Source organism: Monodelphis domestica, chromosome 1, assembly GCF_027887165.1.
Source record: "Monodelphis domestica isolate mMonDom1 chromosome 1, mMonDom1.pri, whole genome shotgun sequence".
NCBI classification, from domain to species: domain Eukaryota; kingdom Metazoa; phylum Chordata; class Mammalia; order Didelphimorphia; family Didelphidae; genus Monodelphis; species Monodelphis domestica.
The window spans coordinates 518,175,317-518,199,952 of record NC_077227.1 but is presented as its reverse complement, the minus strand read 5'-3'; the positions used below and the strand labels follow the sequence as shown (position 1 = coordinate 518,199,952).

Here is a 24,636-nt window from a genome sequence, read left to right as displayed (position 1 = left end):
CTGGACTCCCAACCTATGCCTCCTTTTCCTTTGTAACATGAAAAATTTGATGCTGACCCTGTTCCTAAGGACACTGCCAAAAGCAGCTAATAAAACTGCCTGACATGCTCTTTGAAGCTTCTCTAAGAGCTGCACCAATGCTCCATTACAGCAGTTTCCTGAATCCTCCAGGGAGACACTCTGAGCCCTGATGGAGCCCAGGCCCCTGGAGAGGCCCCTGGAGAGACCAACCAGCCCCTCTAAAAAATACGGGCTCCCCAGCCAGAGAGCCCTCCATGAGCTCATCCTTCATTTGGCTACTACCCGCCTCCTGGGATGCTTAGAGCAGAAAGATGGCCTGCCATCGTGGCTCCCTGCCTTCTGGTCACAAAACCCATGCCCACTGGCCAGTCAGAGGATGAGGCTTCCCATCCCATGGCGGACACTGACCCTCTGTGGGACCTTGGGCAAGTCCAGTAACTTCTTCAGGCCTCCTCCATTACTTCAACTGTAAAATGAATGGCTTGAGCTAGAACAGGTCCCGAGGTCACTTCTGCTCCAACCTCACCTTAGAACTTCAGAGGCCATCTAACTGAATGTATAGATGAGGAAGCTGAGGCACGGGGAGATTACCCAAGGGAGAGCAGTCAATATCAGATACAGGATTGGAATCCAGGTCCTCTGACTTCCCATTGTATCAAAGGTACTAAAATTTCATTAGTATAAAATGCCCTTTTTCTCCTATCTCATTCTCTGAGAGATGAAGATATAATACAGAAATAATAGAAGTAAAGAAGAAATAATATAATAATAAGAGTATCAGATCTGTGATTTTTGCTCCATTTTACAGACTAAGAAATCAGGTGTGAAATTAAGTGACTTGCCTGTCTCACCACTGATAAGTGTCTCAGGCTACATTCAAAACCCATTTTCCTGTCTCCAAGGCCCGTGGAGCAGATCCAGAGCTCTGCCAGCCCTCTCTTCTCCATCTCTGTATGCCTGCCTTGACAAGTTTCCCGGACCCCCACCCCCAGCCTGGCTCACTTTCACAAGTCCAAGTTTTACCTGCTCATCCCTCCTTCTCCGGCCCACGGTGGTACCAATGGTCTTGATCACCCCGGGTCGTGCGAGAGTCATGTGTCCCGGGACCGAGGCTAGGCCCGGCAGGGGGCTGTAGGGGTGGGAGCGGGTGTACGGATTCGACATGGAGGTGATGACTGTGGGCTGTACCATCCACTGGAGATCTTGGCTGGTGGTAATGGCGTTGATGGTGGGGATGAAAGCACTGCCAGATCCTGGCATATCTACCCGGAATTTCTAAGAGGAAGAAAAAAAAGACAAACAAAGTAAAATGAGCCCAAGATGAGAAGCAAATCTGAGGAGAAGAAGAAGATGAGGAGGAGGAGGAGGAGGAGGAGGAAACCAGGAGGAGGTGGGACCCAAGAGGGGACTGACCCAGAAGCCTTGAACCAAGCCTGCTGCATCCATGACGCAAAGGAACCCTGCCTGGGCATGAGTCTTTCCATTCCAGCCGCGGCCCAACTATAGGAATGTGACAGAGAAATAAGGCTGTCAACACATCCAAAGCTGACTTTTAAAATAGATGCAGCAGCCCATCAGTATGCACACAGCCAGGCACTCTCTGCACCTCACCCATGCAAGCTGTCGTGGTATTCAGCAGAAGGGCCTCCTGCCTGGGGGTGCAGAGGGGCCTGGGATTCACAGCTGTCAATCATTCCCCTAGGTGCAGGGTCTCTGTGGCCGATGGCTGATGACAGAAGCCTTTAGAGCATCCCACTCTCATTGTGGGAGAGGGTTCTGGGGCCCCCGAGGATTCAAACAGGCAGCTTTTTCCACTTTCAGACTCAATACTTCTCACCTTTCTGCATATCCATACCAGAGTCTATATACATCATGTACCTTTCTACCCATCCATCTAGCCATCCACATAAAGGTTATTTGGAAGACTTGTTCTCCTAATTGTGAAACTTCATGGGTACAAAATGCTTTCTCTTCTACCTTTTTCTTTCTTTCTTTCTTTCTTTCTTTCTTTCTTTCTTTCTTTCTTTCTTTCTTTCTTTCTTTCTTTCTTTCTTTCTTTCTTTCTTTCTTTCTTTCTTTCTTTCTTTCTTTCTTCCTTCCTTCCTTCCTTCCTTCCTTCCTTCCTTCCTTCCTTCCTTCCTTCCTTTATCCAAGAAATGCAGATAAGATAACAATAATATTGAAATTTGTGGCTTCATGAGTGTGGGAAACTCCCAGAGCCTAAAAATTCTTCACTGAAACAAATCAGGAACTTAAAATCTTAAGAGAGTTTCCTGAGGACCCTGATTTGTCTTACTGTGTCAAAGAGCACTCTTTTTGTCTCTACCTTGCCCCCAGCATACCGTACTATAAAGCTTTCTTGCAGTATGCTTCATGAAGAAATATATTTTAAAAACAAGGGGGATAGCATGGTCAGCTCGTCACAGACTAGCTCAGCATCCTTCAGGGATGCAGGTGGAAAAAGAGAATCACAGTGCCATAGAATTCAGAGCCAAACAGGGCCTTAGAAGTCACCTAGTACAACTCCTTCCTCTTATGGTCAGGGAACAGAGACCCAGGGGTGTTGGAATCCTTTGCCCCAAGTTTCTAGTCTGCAAAGTATCAGAAAACCTCCCACTCCTGGTGTTTCCACCTAAGTGTCTGTAAATGTTCCCACCTCTGTCTAACAGACAGAATAGAAGCTTTTGGAAGGAGGAAGGGATTGTTTTCATCTTTGCCAGTTTTTTCCCCTTATAGAGCACAGTACCATGCATACAGTAAGCACGGAATGCTTGATGACTGGCCAAATGAACCTGGTGGATGAATGGAATAGAGCACATGGACAGGCTAACATCCTTCTTTGTCCTCGCATCAGCCCAGATTCTGGCATCCATCCTGACCCTGCTAAAGGTCTCCATAGATCTCCTGGATAGCATTCAGATAGCCCATACTTTGAAGGCATCTGTCCTATTAGCTAGAAGATCCATCTTCGGACGTGGTATTCACTGTGACCACAGCATCACTGTGTTTGGGTCTGCCCAGAGGGGCCAGAACCCTCTACCTGCCACAGCTCCCCACAGGGGCACCTGGAAAAGCACCCACCGACTCTTCCTGGGTTCCTTCAGTGAAAATGGAGATGGGAAAAAAGTGGGGCCAGAATGTTTTCATTTCAAAACAAGGAGCCACCAGGCTTAAAGATTGCCAACCTGCAGGCAACTCGTTGGCGTGGTAAACAAGAGTGTTGGACTCAGACTCAGGAAGACGGGCGTGTGAACGCTGCCTCAGAGAGTTAAGACAGGCTATGTGGTTCGGAGGAAAGAGTCAGTTCCAGTTTGCCTTGGCTACTTACTACCTGGACAACCTGGGCAAGTCATTTTACTTTGGAGGCCTCGATCCCTTCATCTGTAACATGAGGGAGCTGGTACAGAAGGCCTCTATCAACATAGATAGGATCCTTGTCTTTGAGGAGAACACGGTTGCCCCCAAGACCCAGTGCCAAAGCCATTCTCCACAAGGAACTGGACACGGACCTCTATCCACGGGGATGGATTTGGGTGGGGCACTTGAGAGAGAACTTCTTCAAAGACAGATGCATTCTATGCCCACTTATTAAGGGTCTACTATGTGCTCGGCACTGTGTATTCAAATGAAAAACTAAAATAGTTCCTCAAGGACTTTATATAATACCATGAAGAAAATATGCATCTACAGCTAAGTAGAACTAGATACAAAATATTTTTTATGTATATATAATGAACATAAAAGAAATTTCAAGGGGCAGGGAAAGCACTAATCACTGGGGAAATGAAGAAAGACCTCTCGAGGGAGGTGACACAAGCTAAGCTTGGAAAGAAGGAAAAGAAAGAGTGGGGAAGTGAATGGGAATCATTTTCCATTGAGAGAACGGATGGGGGGCAAGGTGATGTATGGGGGAGAAGAAGAAGAGAGTTTATGTATATAGGAGCCAAACTTATAGTATCCAGGATTCTACCCTTCAGAAGATCACAGGATATAAAGCTGAAAGGAACCTTAGAGGTCATTTCATTCGATCCCTAGATTTTAAAGAAGAGACAATTGAGGCTCAGAGAGATTTGTCCCAAATCACATCAATAGTCATTGCATCCCCGTGTTATGCAGTGAGCAAGAAAAAAGCTTCCTCTTTCTCCTTTAAAGGGGGCACCTCAAATTTACATTCTCCATCTCTACTTTTCACGAATGTTCTTGGGGTCCTCAGTGAGTGAGTTTTTGGAGTCCTCTGGAAGTAAGTGATAGGATCATTTGACACGACCCTTCCTGAGCTAAGGACAACCATTGGCTTGGAGGAAAGCACCCAAGAAATATATTCTACTTTCAAATGAATGTTGGAACCCCCAAATTCACATATTGAACTCCTGGGAAAAAAACAGGGTTTGGACAAGGGAGACTAAGAGGCAAATGGCCCCCAAGTAAAGTTTTGCTAAGGTAGCTGCTGGCACTTTGGTTTGCTTTGTAGACAGCAGGTCTACTAAACGTATTCCAGAGTTCCTGGCCGCCAGATTCCTTGCAGCAATTGGTCCTGTCTAGACAAAACAAGCCAGCAGTAAAAACAAGGTTGTAGGTAATGAGGGCCTCTAAAATGCTTGTACACCTTGTTTCAGACAGGAGGTAAATCCATCTGGATAACACCCTGGCACAGAACTGCAAGAAAAACCATGTCCCATCCCCAGAGGGGCCTGGGGCCCTGATAAAGAGTGCTTTTGTCTCTGAGGAGCCTTTCTGGGAGACACACAAAAGTCTAAATTAGATCTGGCAGGTGTGCCTTGTTCCAGCTCCGAAAGCATTATTCAGGAAGTTACAGTGATGGAGGAGAGTCATGAGATTGGCAGTTTGTGGTCCCTGAAATGATCCTGGCATCCCCTTGTGCAAACATGACCCAAGAATCAGGTCAATGATGCCACATTGAGAATAAATCATCCATTCTCAGAAATGAGTTAGCATCAACAGAATACTTAAGGAGGGCACCCAGATCTTCACAACCTACTTGGTAGGAGGTTAGGTTCCTTCACATTCAACAGTTCTAATAAGCATTTTTTTAAACCCTTACCTCCCGTCTTGGAGTCAATACTGTGTATTGGCTCCAAGGCAGAAGAGTGGTAAGGGCTAGGCAATGGGGGTCAAGCAACTTGCCCAGGGTCACACAGCTGGGAAGTGGCTGAGGCCACATTTGAACCTAGGACCTCCCATCTCTAGGACTGGTTCTCAATCCACTGAGCTACCCAGCTGCCCCCTCTAATAAGCATTCATTAAATTCCCACGATGTGCCAAGCCTCTGTGCTATACTCGTGGAGAATACTATAGTGGGCAGGAAACCAAAAATCTAATTTGATGAAGTAGAATCATGGAATAGACAAACATTTCTTAGGCATATACTAGGGTGCTGCATCTACAAATGCAGAAGGAAAGGCCCATTTCATTCATTTTTGTTGGCACCTCGTCGGTGTTTATTACTGAGCTGAGTTGGCTTCCTGGTGGTGCCTTTGGCCACTCTGAGGCTCTCCATCTTTGGACAGACCTGAAGATAGCATGGAACTGGGTAATAAATAATCAATCAATATATTGATTGTATTATGCATTATCCATCTACTATGTATTGAGCACTGGATGAAGTGCTGTACACTAGACACCATAGCCTGGGATACATTCTGGTAGTCTCCAGGTGGGACAGAAGGTTCAGTAAAATAATAAATAAAAATAAAACAAACAAATACAAATTAGGTATCACCTACTGAGGTTCTGGGAAACTTCAAAGAAACAAAATCCTCAGAAGCCAGGAGGAAAGAAATAAAAATCAGCTTCAGCATACCCCAAAGGCCACGATGCCCTGGCTCTTTTCCCTAAGCTTCTTGAGACTCCAGACCGAGGGGAGGAAGTTCAAGCATTCAGTGGTCAATAAGCCTATTCCTGCTGTTTCATCTTCAGCTCCAGAGGCCTAATAAACTCCTGGATAGACCAGTTATCCAAAACACCCTGGCAGGGTGTTGGCTGAAAATCTTGGGCTCAGACCCCACCCCCACCTCCACCCAAACCAGGGATGGAAATGACATCACTGGGTTATTGTCAGCACCTGAGGATGTATGCAATGGAGCAGCCAGACAGGTCACTGCAGTCCAAAGGATGAAGGGCAAGTCTGAGCCTCAGGGAAAAGGGCCTTTCTGAGAAGCCACATTATTGCCCTGGATCTGGACCCAGACCTCTGAAACACACTCTCTCTCCCTCTGTCTGTCTGTCTCTCTCTGTCTCTCTGCCTCTCTCTTTCTCTCTCTGTCTCTATGTTTCTCTCTCTGTCTCTGTCTGTCTGTCTGTCTGTCTGTCTCCTTTCCTTTCTCTCCTTCCTCCCCTCTCCCCATCCTTTCCCCCCTAACCAGCCCCTTCACACACACACACACACACACACACACACACACACATCCCACCACCATCACCACCACAGGAAGTCAGGCACCATAGCCCTCTCTAAGTATCTGGAGGCTTGTCATGCGAAAGAGATTAGACTCATGTAGCTTGCTCCCTGATAGGCAAAGAGTAAAAGCCACAGCCAGTTGGAGGAAGGAACTTCCTAACAACTCCAGCCATCTTCCAGTGTGCTTCTAGGTGACTAGAAAGCCCTTAAGAAGAAGCTGGATGACCAATTGGAGATGCTGTAAAGGGATTAGACCGGATGATCTCTGAGCTCTCTCTCAACTAGGGAGATTGAGGAATTCTAAGATCTGGGATCCAATATTTTACTTTTTTTTAATTGAAAAATTATAATTACTTTAGAATAGTTTTCCATGGTTCCATGATTCATGTTCTTTCCCTCCCTGTCAATGATCAAGACCTATTTCCATATTGTTGATATTTGCACTAGGGTGATCATTTATAGAGTCTACATCCCCAATCATATCCCCATTGACTCATGTGATCAATCAATTGTTTTTCTTCTGTGTTTCTACTCCCATGGTTCTTCCTCTGAATGTGGATAGTGTTCTTTCTCGTAAGTCCCTCAGAAATGTCCTGGATGGGAGCCAATATTTTAAAAGGCTATTATTCCCAAATTCTGAGTTTGCTAGAGAGGGTGAATGCCTTTAGGCTCTTATTCAAGTGTCTCTCAAGATCAGGATTTGGGATCCTATTTGGCTTATCCCAGGTAGAGTCACCTGAGCTAGTCAAAAAATGGCATCTGAGATGCAAATCCTAGGCAGCTGGTCTTGTTCCATTCCCATTTTGGGGCATTTTTTCATTGGTATCTTGGTCCAGACTTCCAAAAAGGGTTTCGGCAGGGATTCTGAAATTGGGGTCTGTGGACATTTTTTTTTATAAAATAGTTTATACTTTAACATAATTAATTTTCTTTGTAATCTTATTTACTTGGTTGTATAAAATATATTTGTGTATTATACTCACATTATATATTGTATAAAATATATATGTGCATAAAAACAGTGCTCTGAGGAGTCCATAGGTTTTACCAGACTGCCAAAGGGGTCCATGTCACATACAAAAAAGGTTAGGAATTTCTGAATTATAAAGTCATTAATCTGGATCCAGAAGAGACCTTAGAGGCCATTTAGTCTCACAACCTTCTTTTGCAATTGAGAACACTGAGATTCTTAAGGGATAAAATTGCCCCATCACATAGATGGCAGAGCTAGATATAAACCTAGGTAAAGAATAGAGCCAATTTCTGAGGGAAAAAAATCCTCTGCCTTCAATTCAGTCCTCTATCCATTAATGCTACAGTGTCATACATGAGCTCCTTAGCATTTTGGTTGCCAACATTGACTTATTCCTGATGATACAGGACTGGGAGGAATTCCCTGATATCTCTCATGGAATTGTGTTTCCTCTCTTGGATCCCCATTCTGGCCTCCTACAGTGATCAGGAGAAATTCTACTATCTTCATGAGACACATAGCAAGTAAGGTGAGCACACAGTTCTGAAATGAGTGTGTATTCCTTAGATAACCTTTCATTTTCTTTGCTTTGTGAAAAGGCCCTTAAAAAAGGTTCTGAGTAAACGTAGACCCAAATGTTTTCTATTTACCTTTCTTTCCTTCAAGTGGCAAATGACACATAGCTGCTAAATGAAATTCCAGGCAAGGACAATTTTATTTTTGTCTCTGGGTCCCTAGCATTTAGTGCTGGTAGATAGGGCACACAGCAGTTATTTAATAAATGCTTGTTGATTAAATGATTGGAGTGTCCTACCCTCTTATCTTAATCCTCCATTGGACTTTCATCTATCTAAAAAAGCTCCCTCTCATCTCACAAGGAATTGTATTTTGTCTCCCATCAGTCTCTTCTCCATAGTAGAATGTATGCCACTTGAGGGTAGGAATAGCTTCATTTTTGTCTCTGAGCACCAAGCACAGTGCCGGTGACATAGCAGGTACTTCATTAAATACACATTAAATCAAATTGCACTAAATTATCCTACTTAAATTAACTAGCAAATCTCAGCTTAGGAAAAGCTACTTCATCTTTCCTCATTTGACTCCCTCAGCAGGGCAAGGAAATGAAGAAAAAAGAAAAATCTGGAATCATTTAAAATCCTAGAATCATGACTTTAGAGTTGGAAGGGATATGGGCCACATCTAGTCTGATCTCATTTCACAGATCAAGAAACTGAGACCCAAAAAAGTGAATTAACTTGCTCTAGATCACATGGGTAGCAGCAGAATCAGGATTTGAATCTAGATCTTTGACTCAAAAGCCAGTGTTCTTTCCACTATACTAAGATGCAGGGATTTGTAAGTTACCTCTTCCTGGGCTCAGAGCTTGACATGTTTAGAGATAAGTTAATTCATTGGGTAGCTATCAGAATGAAAGATCACAGAATCATAGAATTAGAGTTGAAAGGCACTTTGGAAGTCATCTTGTTCAACCCCTTTGATGTACATACAGATGAGGAAACCAACTCTAAGTTGAACAACTTGCCCCAAATCATACCCATACTCTTTCCATTGTATTCCATCTTTTTCTCTATCCCCCTTGGAAGGGACTAAGAGATTCTCCGATGTTTAAAAAAAGGGAAGGGGGTCCCAATACTAGACCCAAAGCTAGGAACCACCACTTATCCTAAGAACAGCTGCTGAATAAGCTAATGATTACTGTAGCAATTGGCATATTCCTTCTTTCAGGGTCCCTTCTTCCCAAGATTCTATGAAAAGGAAACCACAGAAAGATCCTTTGATTATCCAGGTCCTTCTGATCCCAAAGCCTAGGCAGAGGCGACTGAATTCTCTACCATTTAGAGAAGGCACTGACTCCCGATGCCCCCCTGGGCTAGCTCAGGGATGAGGCTCCATTCTCTACTCAAGTCAACAAGCATTTACTTAATCATCTACTCCCTGCTTCACTAATCCTAACAGTTCTGTTTTTACTGACGAACATCCATCTTTTCTTCTCTCCTGAGCACAGTGGCAAATCTTGCCACGTTGCAGGTCTGAGAAGCAGCAGGGGAGACCAAGAAAAGCTGTGTATTTTCCCTCTCCAAACCCAACAAATTAAAATTGCCAGTCAGTTGAAGCAGTATAGAGTTACAGAATGTATGGTTGCTGCCATCATTCACAAGGGCTGTGGCTTCCAGGATATGCCACACACAAGACACGGGTGGCAAGGTTATCAAGAGAAGGGGCATTTTTTAATGACAAGCATCGGTTAGGTGCCATCTGATGCCCCAAACTGGGTGGGGAGAAGAGGGAGAGGCAAAACAGAAATAAACTATCAGGTAGCTATCCTTCAGGAGCTAACATTCCACTAAAATTAGCATCTACACATACATGCAAATGAGCACTGTCATTTAAAGTAAGAGGATTGATTTAAATGGAAAGGGACCTTAGAGGTCAATTAGTCCAATCATTACATTCTAACCACCAGGAAACTGATGCCCAGAAATTAAATTATTTGCCCAATGGCCCACAAGTATTAAGGGACAAAACTGGCCTTTGAACCCTTTGACACCAAACCTAGAGCCCTTTCCACTATACCAGGCCATCTCCCAGAGCAATTATCTCAGGAGGATATATACTTCATTTCCATAATGCCACCATTGCTTAGGCTTATCAGTTTTCTACCATAGACAGCCTGTCATATCTTGACCAATGGCCTTCTTCAACCAGCTTCCAAAGGTTGGAAACCACTTTCAAAGATCAAATTTACCCTCAGAGGCCAAGGATTTACTGCTGCTTTCCTTCTTCCTCCCAGTCCTCCCAACCTCCATGGAGATCATCCAAAAGAATGTGCTGTAGGCTTCGAAGGTGTGGCCCAAAAGAGTTCCAAAAATGTATGAAACGAGGAGGCATTAAGGAGGCCTCCCCAAAGGGCTGCTCTGAAAACCTCATCAGGAGATCAAAGTTTTGATCTACTAGTTAGAAAAGCAATATCTTTGCTTTATACTCAGGCCTCTTATGCCAGCAAGATGGTACTCAACAGGAGGAGACTCAAGTGATGGAAATTAATCAAGATTTCATCCGGAGGACCAAAGCCCTCACTCACCCAATTTTTCTTCTGAGAGAAGGACCCAAAAAGCCAAAACACTCATTCACTCTGCCCATAAAGTGAAGATGATAAACCAACAGAATAAACCAAATTCCTATAACACCATTGTATCTGATCCTGATTTATAGCATCTCCAGGATCAAGGCACAAACAACATACCGCTAACCGCATTACCAAATTCGGAAAGGAAGAAAAAAAATTCTATGCCTCTATTTCAGTATCATTAGGAGAGTAACCATGGAAAATGAATGAGAGCACCCATATACATTTGGGGACCTGGGGACATGAGAAAAACATCTCTGCTTCAACCAGCTGTGTCCAGCCTAATAAACAGATTTTTTCATTGGGAGATACAGCTCAAATGGAAAACAAGTTTCTCAATTAAAGACAAGTTCAATACATTGTCTCTCTAAAAAGCTTTGAAAGTCAAGTTAAAAGCTTAGAATTCCAGGGAAATTTTTAAGAGTGCCCCCTAGGGGGCACTCAAGAAGTATGGCTGGAGATGCCTTGGGAATCTCAGTCATTTCTGGTAAAGTTGTTTGAACTCAGGAATGTCCCAGCCTGGTACTGTTGGTAAAGTTCACTCCCAGGGAAATATTGTGTGTGTGCGAGCATGCATGGGGTGAGGGGGCTGAGAGGGAGGAGGAGAAGAGTGAGTCTATGAGGATAGGAGATTGATTCTAATATTCCTCCATAGGAAAAGAATATCTAGTGCCCCTGATTTATTATCCCAAGTCATCTGAGAAATAGTCAGCCTTGGAAAAGTTCTGGATTTTGTTTTTGTTTTCTTGTGTGTGTGTGTGTGTGTGTGTGTGTGTGTGTTTTAATAAAGAGGGGGCCCAGCTGATGAAAACAAGTTATGAAATAACCTATGTTTGTGTAACTGGCTAGATTGCGTAATGTTCCCTCCCAGAGACCGTAAGTGTTGAGGAGGGAGGCAGAGAGAGCACACAGATCTGGGAGGTGTTTTCCTAAGAAAGGGAGGAAGAAAGAAGAAGGAAAAAAATCCCCTTAAAAAAAAAATATATATATATATATTATAAAGAAAACTGGGTGGGGGGAGGGAAGTAAAGAATCAGAGACAGCAATCTTTGGGAATAAAACTATGAACTAGAGCAGGAAATATTTTTCATGCTTCAAGTTCCAGCCACAGTCAAGACTAGAAGCTTAAAAAAAAAGTCCTCTGGAAAAAATGTCACTCTCCCACATGGTCCTGTGCTAAGTCAGCCCAAGTCCTTTGAAGGAGATGGGTAGAAAAGGATTGCTGTTCATGTTAGGGCAACATGTTTTTGCTACCCAGAAGATTTGAAACCCGTAAAAAAAAAAAAACGGCTGGGAAAACAGAGGGGGTGGGGGTACTTAATTGGAAAGGAAAATGACCCAACTTGGTAGACGAGGTCCATGGAGACTGTCAGAAAAGGGGGAAGTTGTCCATCCTCTTCCCACCATTCATGTCCCGAACTAAAGGAAAGTAAGGGAAATAAAGTGATGGCGGGTTCTCTGGGTCACACAGTCATTTAACCATGAGCCTTGCCAGCCTGTGTCTCTGAAAGGGGCCTAGCACCTACTTGTGAAGTAACTAAGGCCAGCCCAGCAACCACTCCCTAACTTCATTACAGTTTTGCACAGAAGCTGCAACCATGATGGAAAAAAAAACCCTAGTGACCAGACCAAAAAAGAAAAAAAAATCCCCAATCCTCCAGAACTATAAAAGGAGAGGGTGGCTCCAGAGTTTGTCTAATGTCCGCATTACCTTGAAAATCTCTGGTTTGAAAGGCGCCTCAGACTTTGGATGGCTGAGCAGAACTGGCAGGCCATATGAGAGAAGCAGTATACCAGGTTATTATCAATTGCAAAACCTTCATGTGTTACAGCATGCTAGGAATTAGCCAACACTTGCTTGCTGTTTAGCTAATGAATCTCCATTATGGTCGGCTGGAGTCATTTCTCTTCCTCCTTCCTATTGCTGTTTCCCGGTTGGATTTTGATCTACAGCAAGGCATTGCTTCAATTCAATTTATTTCATGGGCTCCAAGGCCTCAGTGACACACTTTGTACAGTCAGGGTCAATTCTTTGACTGTCCTAACTTCTCATCCAATCCCAGCTAGGTTAGGCAAAGTGAGGATCACACTGAAAATGAGGATCCTCACTTAAAACAATAGCAAAAGCAGATAGGGAAGAAATGAGGAAAAACCAAATGGGTACGATTCCAAGGTGGTCTGCTCTAGACCTCTGAGATTGGAGATTGAGATTGGAGGGAATGGGAAAGGCAGAGAGAGCAAATGATTCCCACCCAGTTGTAGAAATGGGCATGAAATCAGTGGCATCTCTCTGACTAGGAGAGAGATCTAAGCAGGCAACTTTTTTAGTTTGGCTTTATTGGACTTAAGTAGTAAAACAGTTGAGCATTCACATTTTCAGAATATTGTACTGTCCAATTCAGAAAAGGGAAGCGTATATGTGTATGCGTGTGACAGTGGGTGGTTGTTATTTTGAAGGAGAAAAAGTAGAATTCAAGACCATGGCTAGATCTACTAAGGGATGGAATGTCACCAGTCCTGAATATCGCTTTGGAAAAAGGTATCTTTTCATATGTACAAAAAATTATGATGTCTCTACTCTCCCCCCCCCCCCCATCCCAAAGTCCAAAGCAGAGTTCTCCTAACCCTCTTTCTGGGGCTCTTCATACAGCCCCTCCCGTATAGATCTCAAATCAGAAGACTGGTGCAGATGGCAGCCTCTGGCCTGTACCCCACCACACCAAAGGGAGACCTGTAAATCTAGGAAAGAAGAGGCTACTGTCTGGATTTTGGTGGGCCCCATGAGTTAATCCAATGCACAAGACAAGTCCATACAGGTAAAGGTCTGTGTGAAGATGATAATATTCCATGGGGCCCCCCTCACCACCACTATCTTTCTGGTATTTGCAAGCACAGCTCCATATTATACTCCATCACTGATACTCCAACAAACCAGTTGAGCTACTTTGAAAATATACCAAGGACTTGCTTTTTCAGCTGCAAGTACCACCCCCAAACCAGAGAGGGCTCTGCTACAGCAGCCCCTTTCCCTTACTTTTCTCTCTAACCTCTCTTCGGTAAAGCTTTGTTTTCCATAACAAGGTCCACTCCTCCCAAGGAGGACAGCTGAAGCCTTTGGATGAAATGGCCTTGAAAGGCTACCTCGTTGAGCAGGAGTCGGACTCTTTGATGAGGCTCTCACTCCTGCCATGCCCTGGACCTCTAACCTCTCACCCTCACTCCCCAGGGCACCTAACTGAGTAGATTCTAGATCTAAAAAGCTAGAAGGAGCTTTTCGTGCCATCTAGTCCCATCTCCTCATTTTACATCTGAAGAAACCAAAACCCAGAGTGGCAAAGTTATCTGCCCGGGTCCCAACGGCTAAACTGGCACTCTAGGATTTGAACCCAACTCTTATGATTCCCCATCCTGCCCTCTTTCCCCTGGGTACGCTGCCCCTCCCCCGCTAGAAATACCTCAAAGACTATCTCCTAGGCCCCAACGGCTTCCACAAGGAGGTCTTTCTAGAAACATAGCTGAAGGGAGGGAAGGGTATCCCCGCGGGTATGGCTTCTGGGGAAGGTGTATGTTTTCCAGGCCTTCCTGTCCAACTCTGGGAAAACACCAAGAAGCCAGCCGGCTAGCCCCGGGGAGCACGTTATTTTATGTGACGGGATGGAGTCTTGGAGTATCATAGAATTTCATTTGGGAAGGAGTTCGGAGGATGGAGTAGGTGGGAAGTCATTGTCAGCGCTTCACATCTACAGGCTCCCCAGAAGAAAAAGAAAGGCGACGGGGTGGGAGAGGTCAGAAGAAACGAGACCCCAAACTATAGGTCGTGTTGGGGGTTCTTGGTCCAAAGAATAAGGAGAGAGAGAGAGAAAGAAAGGCAGGAAAAGGGCTGTTTGGGGGAGGGAAGTGAGGGAAAGAGGAAAAGGAAGGGCTCGTTCCTCGCCAGGTGCATCCAGGAAGCCGACAAGCTCTCCTGCTTACCTGCTGGCCGCCGCCGCCACCGCTGGAGTAAGACTCGGCGTGCGCTGGAGAGCCGCTGCTGCCCCGGGACGAGGTGTCAAAGTTCCCGGGATAATCCTGGTACATGATCCGCGGTGGGAGCCCGAGAGGAAACAGGGTGTTTGTCTTCCTCCACCCTCCTCTTCCTCCTCCTCCTCCTCCTCCTTCTCCTCCTCCCGGCCTCGCACTTGCTTGAGCGCTCTCGCCCCCGAAGATCTCCTCTCCCGGTAGTCTCAGTATTTTTAAATCCTTCCCACCCCCCCACCCCCGGGCCGAGTGTTTCCAAATGCTCTCGGAGGGGACGAAGAGGCAAGAAGCGTGAAGTCGACTGCAAAGAGCCCTGGAGTGGCGCGCTCAGAACTTCTGCCGGGCACCAGCTGGCCGCCTGGCCCTTTCCCTCAGTCTCTCTCTCCAAAGTCCGACCCTCCCTTCGGGCCCTCCCACTTGCCCTCCCCCTCTCAACCGAAGAGCCGGGGGTTGGCGGGGGGGGGGGGGGGGGGCGGGGGGACCTAGATCCTTGGGGAAGGGGACTGGAATCGATGTCCAACAAGAAAAATGGGACAGAGAGAGCGAAGGGAAAAAAAAAAGCCTGGAAGCCCAATTAGTGAGCCCAGTCGGTAGGAGCGGTGGACATTCAGTTAAGGGAGCTCGCTTTGAGAAACTTCTGCGGCTATTTCCTCCTTTAAAAAAAAAAAAGAGGCTGAGAATAAACTTCCTGTGGATCGAATAGCCCGAGTTTCAGAGAGGCTCTGACACTTGACAAAATGATAATCTGAAAAAATGCTTTGGGAAAAAAAAAAATTAAGCCTCTCTCCAGCCGCCCGGAGGCTCCCCTCGAACACCACCCAAAGGGGTAGGAAAAAAATATTTTCCCTCTGAATGGACACGGAACAAAGATCTGTGTCTCCTGTCTTAATCCTCCCGACTGCAGAGAGTCAAGCCCAAGAGCGAGCGGAGCCTCTGGCCTTTTAGAGCAGAGCTGCGCTCTCCTTTAATTAGGGATTCTGACACTGGCTTTCCTGTCCTCACCCCTGCACGCGAGAGGTGGCGACGGGGATTTTTTTTTCTTTCTTTCTTCTCTCTCTCCCTCTCTCCTTTTCTGTCTTTCTCTTTCCTGGTTGCAATTACAGCTTCCCCTCCCTGCCTCGCCCTGTCCCCGTCTCTGTGGGTCTCTCTCTCTCTCTCTCTCTCTCTCTCTAGCTCTCGCTCTCTCCCGATAGTGCGCTCCGAGCCCCAGAGCTCTGCCTGCCTGGGATGACTCAGTGCAATGGCATTAGTTCAACTCCACACTCTTTATTATCCAGCCCCCAGTACCATGTGGATCGTTCACTCACGTCAACCCCCAGCTCACCAAACCCCACCTTGCAGGGAGGAGCGGGAGGGTGAGGGAGGGGAGGGGAAGAAAGAGGAGGAGGAAGAAGAAGAGAGGAGGGAGGAAGAGAGAGGAGGGAGAAAGAGGAGACTTCTTTCTTTCTCTCCCTTCCTCAGCTAAAAGGCACTTGACACCAGTCGGACACCCAGGAGTGAGGAAAGAAGGAAGGAGGTGGCGGAGGGAGTAAAAACAAGGGAAGGGGGAAGAAAGGGGGAGGGGGTACTCCCGGAGTCCGAACTTCTTCCCCCCCCTCTGAGTGGAACGCACCGGAGTGGATTTCTGGCACTTCTCCCCTCCACCCCCACCCCTTCCCCCCGTGCTTGCTTTGGTCTGTTCCATTGGCGCACTTTGCCAAAGATGGTCATTTGCGTTGCAGGACGTGAGTGCGGGTTTCCTTGGTTAGGGTGACGTGGTGGGAGAGGGATTCCCTAGCTCCCTAGCTTACCAGAGGCTTGAGAACTCCACTTAAAGGGGAACTGGGGCGGGAGAACAGAGAGAGGGGCCTCGTCCGACCGGGTTTCGGCTTAGCTTTTCTTTTCTTTTCTCGTTTTAATTACAGTGACAAAGGACACTTAGGGAACGTTGTGAGGCGCGGCGGAGAGATCTGTCTGGTGCCTGGCTGCCTGCTGTGTTCAGGGCCACTGGGAGGTGGAGGTCCAAAGACCAAAGCATTTTGCAGCCCTGGGTGGGGCCGGGGTCTGGTTCACTCGGGCACTCCCAGAGCACAGTTCTTGGCCCCGGCACAACGCCATAGAACCTGGGTGCCGGGTTGGGTAACGCCAGTTGCTTGTAGCTAGATTGACTGTTTCCTCGGATCCTCAAAGATGGAATGAACGATTCTAATGACATCCCTCTTGCTTCAGTGCAGTACAATTAAAACGCTTCTGATACGTGTTAATAATACGTCAATCCCAAACTATAATTGATTGGTTGGGCGAGGGGGGAGAAAAGGAGTAAAAGGAGGGGTGTGGACTAGGTTATGTCCTCATTTCTTTCAGCCGAGGAGGGTTAAAATTCTAGTCGATTCCCCGAGCCGCTAATCTGTGGTTCTGCGGAATGCGAATATTTGTAGTCAGGGGATCTGCGATCATTCGAATCCCAGATCTGCCGCTGGTTGGTTGTATGGCCTTGGATCTGTCATATAACTTTACCTGAGTCTCCATCTCAGGTCAAATGAGATATGTTTAAAAGTGCTCAGCACGGTGCCAGGCACATAATTGGCACAATATAAATGATTCCTTAGTCTGTGGCCGTCATTTCGTGACTAGGTTTATCCGTGCAAGGTGTCTGATGGGGGAGGGGAAGGATCGGGAGAGAGGACAGTCTCCTACAGAGCTTGGGCCCCTGGATTCCGTCCGAGCAGTCTCTTGGACGCTTGTCCCGGATCATTTAAGCCTTTCTCCAACCGCCCGAAACCTAGGGGTGCCGCTCAGGGCTATTGTTTACATTTCTAACGCACATTTAGTCCTTGCCGAGGCCAGCTCCGGGCGGCCCAGGCCGTGCCTCGGCCCCTGACCCAGCCAGCCCGGAGAGTGTGCATCACGTCCCCTCCTACCCAGGCTAGAGTACGCTTGGAAGGAGGCAAGCCATGGCCTCGGAGCTTGCTGGGGGAGGAGAGAGGTCGGAGGCAGTGGAAACAAAGGTTTAAGGGCTTGTGTTTGGTTTCTTGCTTGTGTTTGGTTTGCCTTTTTGGCCTCGCCGGCTTATTTATTTATGTAATTTTCCCAGAAGGATGAGCAAATGTAGATCTTTGACGCAAAACGGATCAGATCCTTCACCAGCAGCAAACCCCGAAAGCTCAGGGCGGGGGGAGGGGGGAGGAGGACGGAGGGGGGAGCAGAGAAAGAACAATCGCGATTTTTCCACTCACCTCCCCGCCCTCCTCCTTCTTCCACCAGCTCAGAGCCCTGGGCAGGGACAGCAGAAACCGACTTTCCTCTCTGCCCCTACCAAATTCGGAGGGATGTGGGGGCACGATGAGAAGAGTAAGGGAAGGGCATTGGGCTGAGGCTGCCCTCCCGGGCCAAGCACTAGTCTGATCCCTACCCAGTGCAGCGCGGGAGCAGGAAGCTCACAATCACTTTTAGTTTTGCTTTGTTTTCTGATTCTTCAAGATAGAAACTATTTCCCCTTGAGCTCCCCGCCCCCACCTCTACGTTCAAAAAGCCTAATGTTGCGTGGTCTCACCCACACACCCTTTCCAGTAATACCTGGGAGGGGGAGAGCTTCCTCTTGGGCTGCAACTACAGAGATATGAGCGAGATGCTGCGCCCTGTGACTCTAAGCCGTTCTCTCCCAGATGTTCTCTCTCGACCACCTTCTGCTTCCATGCCCTCTCCCCCCTTCTTTTTCTTTTCTTGTGGGTTCCAGCAAAGCCGGGGAGTCCCAGACACGTCTGCAGAGCATCATGGAACCTGTGCTGATGCAACATTCAAGAGCCCCTTGTTCCCCCAGCTATAGCTCCTATGAGAAGCTTTCCAGGACTCCCCCGCGCTCATTAAAAAAAGCCCAAACTCTGGACCTTGGAATAGTGACAGCCTAACACCCCTCTGTTCCTCCGATACTACTACTACTACTACTACTTTGCGCGCCCGCTAGCCTGGGTTACTCTATCCTCCATCTTCACCTTGCACTTTACCACTTCCCTTCCTTCCCAACTGAATGTTTTCCCCCATCAAGGGCTGATCATCGCAATCTTAAGGGAGCCCATCTCGATCGGAACTCTCATAGCAGCTTGCTTTACGGCACTTGGGAAATGTTGCTTTGTTCCTAAGTGCCGGAATATATATTATTATATTATATTATATTATATTATATTATATTATATTATATTATATTATATTATATTATATTATATTATATTATATTATATTATATTATATTATATTATATTATATTATATTGTATTATATTGTATTATATTGTATTATATTGTATTATATTGTATTATATTATATTATATTATATTATATTATGTTATGTTATGTTATGTTATGTTATGTTATGTTATGATGTTATGTCATATCATATATCATATAATATCATATTATCATGTTATGTCATATTATATTACATCACATTATATCATAGTATATCATATATAAAAGGCATATGTGACATAAGTTTGACCCAACCTAATTAATACATTATAAGCAAATCATACTTTGTTGTAATTCCCCAGATTGTTTATTATTTTAAAAGTTGTGAAACTTAGAAGACATGCTAGATCTGCAAACTTGAAAAGGTTATATAAACATGAGTTATTGTTAGAATATTGTTCCCATAATCATATTGAGATGGATATAGTATTTTACAAATGTTTTTATATTTAAGCCTTTCAATAACCCTGGAAGGCTATTATCCCCATTTTATAGATAAGAAACTGAGACGCAGCCAGTTTAAGTGACTAGCTAGAAGTCACACAGCTACAAAAGAACGGGAAGTGGGATTTAAACCCAGGGTTTTTTGCCTTCAAGTCCAACACTCTATTTATTATTTCCTGTTTCTTTTCATGGAAAGCATAGTACCAATAACATTGTTTTACCCCACACTATATATTGCTAGACCTGGTTAAGTACCTTAGGGGCAAGTATACCTATACCAGGTTTCTCTTCTACTAGATTACAAAATACTTATGAGTAGAGATTGCCTTATCCCTCTTTTTTTATTTAATTCTTCACAACCCCTGACCAGTCTTGCTAAAAAGCATTCAATAATTTTGTTGAATGAATGAATGACTGAACCTTTCTTTTTTAACTAAGTCGAAGCTAAAAAAGAATATGGGATAAGGAGGAAAGAAGGCTGGAAAAGGATAACTTCCCATCATCCTTCCTCAAATGGACCAGAAGTCATAGAATCATAGAATCTTAGCCCTAGAAGATCCCTTGCAGATCAGTCTGTCCTCCACACTTTACAGATGGGGAACCTGAGGCCCAGAGCAAGGAGGTGACTTGTATTATTTTACCCAATGAGTCAGTTACAGAGCTGGGCACTAGAAACTAGGTCTGACTTCTGTTGTCTTTTACTGGCTTCTGCCACTCTCCCTGCCCAGACTGGGTCCACTCAGGGTCACATTTGGTCTCTGGCAGTGAGAGAGCTTGGCAGTTGTTCTAGAAACACAGACAAACATCTGTACATTTTCCTAATATACATGTATAAAATCTACATTTATTATCCCTGAATTTCTCTGTCCTTCTTGAAGCTATCTATTTTTTTGGTTTTTATCAAAGGGAAAGGTTTCTCTCAGAGAAAGATTTCACAAATTGCTGAGGACTCCCATAATCTTTCCTAAGCCTTCAGATTCTAAGGCAGAGAGGGTAGGGCTCCTCAAAAAGCTAGTGCTCCAGGTTTGACGTACATGCCTTTTGCCCCAAGTTCATTCCTTATTTGAGGTATGGAATTTAAGTATCATATTAGGATTTAAAACTAGGAGGGAACTGAGAGATCACCTAATCCAACTTAAGTCTCATTTTATAGATGAAGAAAGAGCCTCATAGAGTCTCTTTAAAAGGTTAAATAAAGGTTAAAAGATTAAATAAAATTTTAAAAGCTTTATTGATATCTTTTGTTTTGACCTCTCCATTTCCAAATATATCCTTCTCTCTTTCACCCAGAATCATTTTATCCCCCCAAAAAGAAAAGAGCTCAGCAAAACAAAATCAATACATCAACCACATCCAACATTATATACAATGTTCCATAACCATAGTCCTCCACCTCTACAAAAAAGGGAATGAGATTCATTTCTTATCTCTTCTTTAACTACATAAGATTCAGCTTCATTTTAAAAATTCTTTCCATTTACATTGCTGACATCATTATATAGATTGTTTTTCCATGTTCTGAGGAAAAGAGGAAACACTGAATTTGGAATCAGAGGACCTGGTTCAAATTCCATCTCTATATTTTTACTTCCTATGTTGGACAAGTCATTTCACTTCTCTATAGTTCCGTATCTTTATCTGGCCTTAGATGTCCTCCCCAGGTCCCTTCTGACTGCATTTATAATCCCATGATTTTATGAAAAGCAGGACAGGATAGCTGCCTCCCAGAGTTTGGAGGGCTATCTTCTGAGGTAGAGGGAGAACATTTGTTTTAATTGGCCAGAGGGCAGAACAATGAACAAGAAACAGGAGTTGCCTGGAGGGCAAATTTAGACTTGATGCGGAAAAACTTCCTACCAAACAATTGTTCAGTCAGGTTGGACTTTTGTCCCAATTGGGGTTTTCTTGGCAAGGATACCAGAGCAGCTTACCATTTCCTTCTTCAGTGGATTAAGGCAAACAGGTTAAGTGACTTGCCCAGAGTCACACAATTTATGCATGTCTAATCCAGGATTTGAACTCAAGACTTATTAACCTCAAGATATAGACTCTAAATGATCACTCTATTGCAAATATTAATAATATGGAAATGGGTCTTGATCAATGATGAATGTGAAATCCAGTGGAATTGTTTGTTGGCTCCAGGAATGGGGAAGCAGGAGGGGTGGGAAAGAACATGAATCATGTAACCATGGAAAAATATTCTAAATTAATTTATTAAATAAATACAGTTTTTAAAAGACTTATTAACCCCAAGCCTGTCACTTTACCCATGGAGCCACCTTGCTGCTTCAAGGCAAAGAAAGGTAAATTGATTGGTCCATGGCCACACAGCTATTAAGTGTCTGAGGACAGCTTTTCCTGAGTGTAAGACCCAGTGCTCTATCCACTGAGCCATCTAGCTACCTCAACAAATAATTAGGAACATCCAAAAGCAGAAAGGGGTGGATGTATTGGGCTTCCAGTCCCCAGAAGCTTCAAGTACAGGCTAAATGACCAATTGTCAGATATGTTCTCACTGCTGTAAGAACTGGATGGTCTCAAAGGTTCTTTTCAATTCTGAGATATGACTTGCCCAAGGTCACACAGAAAATGGCCAAGTCAGGATGAAAAACAAAGTGTCAGAGGCTCAAAGAGGTTAGTGACTCCAATTGCGAGTTCTCTTTCCAGGAATCTATATAGGGAGGAAATTTTTTTCTTAAATTATAACTTTAAGGGCAATGGTAACATTTAAACACTAAAATTTTCCTAAGATCAGATGGTACAGTTGATACATGCACATTTAAATTAGATGCAAAATCTCCCACAAACCATATGCAGATAAGGTCTTTCTTACTATTGAACAGCCAAACTTGGCCCCATTCAACTCCTCCAGGAGTCCGCTTGGCACTGTGGATGGATGGACGTAGGATGGACAGAGGGAACTTCTTCACAAAGATTATTTTTTATGTCTGCTGCGTCTTCGTGATAAATAAGCAGCAACGATCTCCAGAAATATCTTTATGAGTCAGGAACAAAAATCACCCATGGTTGGAATGTTTGCCGTGTCCAGCCAAGAGGAACAGGGAAAAACTTCCTCTCGGTTCCTCTTCTAGAGATAGATCAGTGTCGAAGGGGAAGGACAGCAGAGCCCCGGGCTCCAGCCTTAGCTAGAGCTGATCATACCTCTCTGTTTCCTCCCACCTGTAAAGATCTGTGATTTCATGGAAACGGGGACCTCCCAGGTGAGGAAACTCCTTCTGCCAGCACAACATCTTCTCTGCAGCTCACGGTCTTAAAGAACTGCTTCCATCACTGACAGGTTATGTCTAAAATAACACAGAGGTGTCAGACACGGGGAGGCCAATTGACGTACACGATGCTCCCGAGCCAGACTGAAAGGTGATTCCTATCCGATTTTAATGTGTCAATATTTTTTTAAAAGGAAACCCATAAATGACAAATGAGATGACCAGAAAAAACCTGGAAAGATCTATATGAAATGATGCAAGGTGAAGTGAGCAGAACCAGGAGAAAGTGGGGCACGGTAACAACAGTGTACAATCATCTATGAATGAATGACTGTTCTCAGAAAAGCAAAGATCCAGGACCACGCCAAGATCGGTGAAGAAAAAGACTATCCTCTGCCACGGGGGAAACAGACCAAGTCTGAATGCACGTGGAAACAGCCCATTCTTTACTTTATTTCCTCCGTGAATTTTTTTCTCTAGTGTAGGCAATATGTGTCTTGTTTCACAACATGATGGACATGGAAATAGATATTGTATGATCATCTGTGTAGAACCGATATCCAATTACCTGCCTTCTTGGGGAGGGAGGAGGAGTGGGACGGAGAGAGAGAACATGGATTGAAAAATGTCAGAAAATGAATATTACAAATGGTATTGACATGTCACCTGAAAAAATTGCATTATTAAAAGAAAAGAGAAAATATGAAAACTTGTGATTTTCTAAGACTATATGCAGCCTGCAGGGATTCTTACTGATGGGTTAGAAATGCCCCCTCCCACCCTTTCTATTTGACACCCCTGCATTCTGCACCCTGCCTCTCATGTAAAACAAGGATAATAATACCCACCGTGCCTAAGTCACAGAATTATTGAGCACATTAGATGAGATAAATAGGCGAAAGCTTTTTAATGGGCAGACAACAGGGTAAGGAGGTGGCTTTGGATTTTGTGATCAAAATCCCACTTCTGCCACCTATTAACCGTATCACTTTGGGCAAGTCACTTAAAACAGTAGGTCTTAGTTTCCTCATCCTTAAGATGAGAGGGCTAGGCTAGATGACCCCTGAGGCCCCATCTAGTTCTAGATCTATGATATGCCTATAGATGCATTTGTTGTTATTGTTCATGACTCTGTCCCCCTATTGGGGGGTTTTCTTGGTGAAGATACTGGAGTGATTTGCCATTTTACAGATGAGGAAACTTGAGGCAAACAAGGGTAAATGACTTGTCCAGGGTCACACAGCTAGTAAGTGTCTGTGGCCAGGTCTTCCTGACTTCAGTCCTGGTGCTCTGTCCATTGTGCCACCTAGCTGCCCAATATATATATATATATATATATATATATATATATATATATGTATACATATATATATATACATACATATAGGAACCATATTACACATATATACAAATATTCTCTCTATATATAATTTACCACAGACTTTAACATAAATGTTAAGGATTATTTTTATGATATTATTTATATATTATAAAATATTATGATACTATAATAAAAAAGTATTCATGGTTTGCAAAACACAATTCTTTCTTCCCAACAGAGTTATAAGGGATGAAATCACTATTTTCTAATTTTTACTTGTTTTTTTTGTTTGTTTGTTTTAAAGATTTGGAAATGGAAGCTCAAAAAAGCTCTATGTTTGGCCTGAGACCACAGGACTCATAAGGGGCAGGGGCAGAACTTGAACCGTGATCTTCTGATCAGTGTTTGTGTCACTATACCCCAACAGCCTCCTACTGTACCAGTTGGGCCCTAGAAATCCAGGGAGAAAAAGAGGCAAGAGTTGATGTTCTCATAGACCTTACATTCTACTTGGGGGTCTGGGCAGGGTGGGGAGAGACAGCGTATCACATATGTTTCGTTGTTCAGTCTTTTTTCAGGCAGGTCTAACTCTTCATGACCCCATTGGGGGTTTTCTGGGCAAAGATATTAGAGTAGCTTGCCATTTCCTTCTCTAATTCATTTTAGACATGAGGAAACTAAGGCCAACAGGGTTAAGTGACTTGCCCAAGGTCACACAGCCAGTAGTGGTCTGAGACCAGATTTGAACTCGGGAAGAGGAGTCTTCCTGACTTTCTGCCTGGCACTCCTTCAACCAAATGCCTATAGATGTGTAAAGAATAGTAACTGTGAGACTATGAA

General features: G+C 44.5%; 1 protein-coding gene and 1 long non-coding RNA gene across 2 annotated transcripts in view; one reads left to right on the top strand and one right to left on the bottom strand.

The window, feature by feature from the left end:
- Positions 1-16,489, bottom strand: part of FOSL2 (FOS like 2, AP-1 transcription factor subunit) — a 36,083-nt gene extending 19,594 nt beyond the window's left edge. The window contains exons 1-2 of the mRNA XM_056813214.1: positions 14,533-16,489; positions 1,045-1,296 (exon numbers count right to left, since the gene is read on the bottom strand). Of these exons, the coding sequence (XP_056669192.1) occupies positions 1,045-1,296; positions 14,533-14,637 (357 nt within the window). The 5' untranslated portion in view covers positions 14,638-16,489. The remainder of the gene's footprint in view (positions 1-1,044; positions 1,297-14,532) is intronic.
- LOC103102946 (uncharacterized) lies at positions 16,227-23,184 on the top strand. The gene is made up of 2 exons (XR_008915475.1): positions 16,227-16,301; positions 22,670-23,184. It is a non-coding gene; the product is annotated as an uncharacterized LOC103102946 (long non-coding RNA).
- Positions 23,185-24,636: the final 1,452 nt, after the last annotated feature.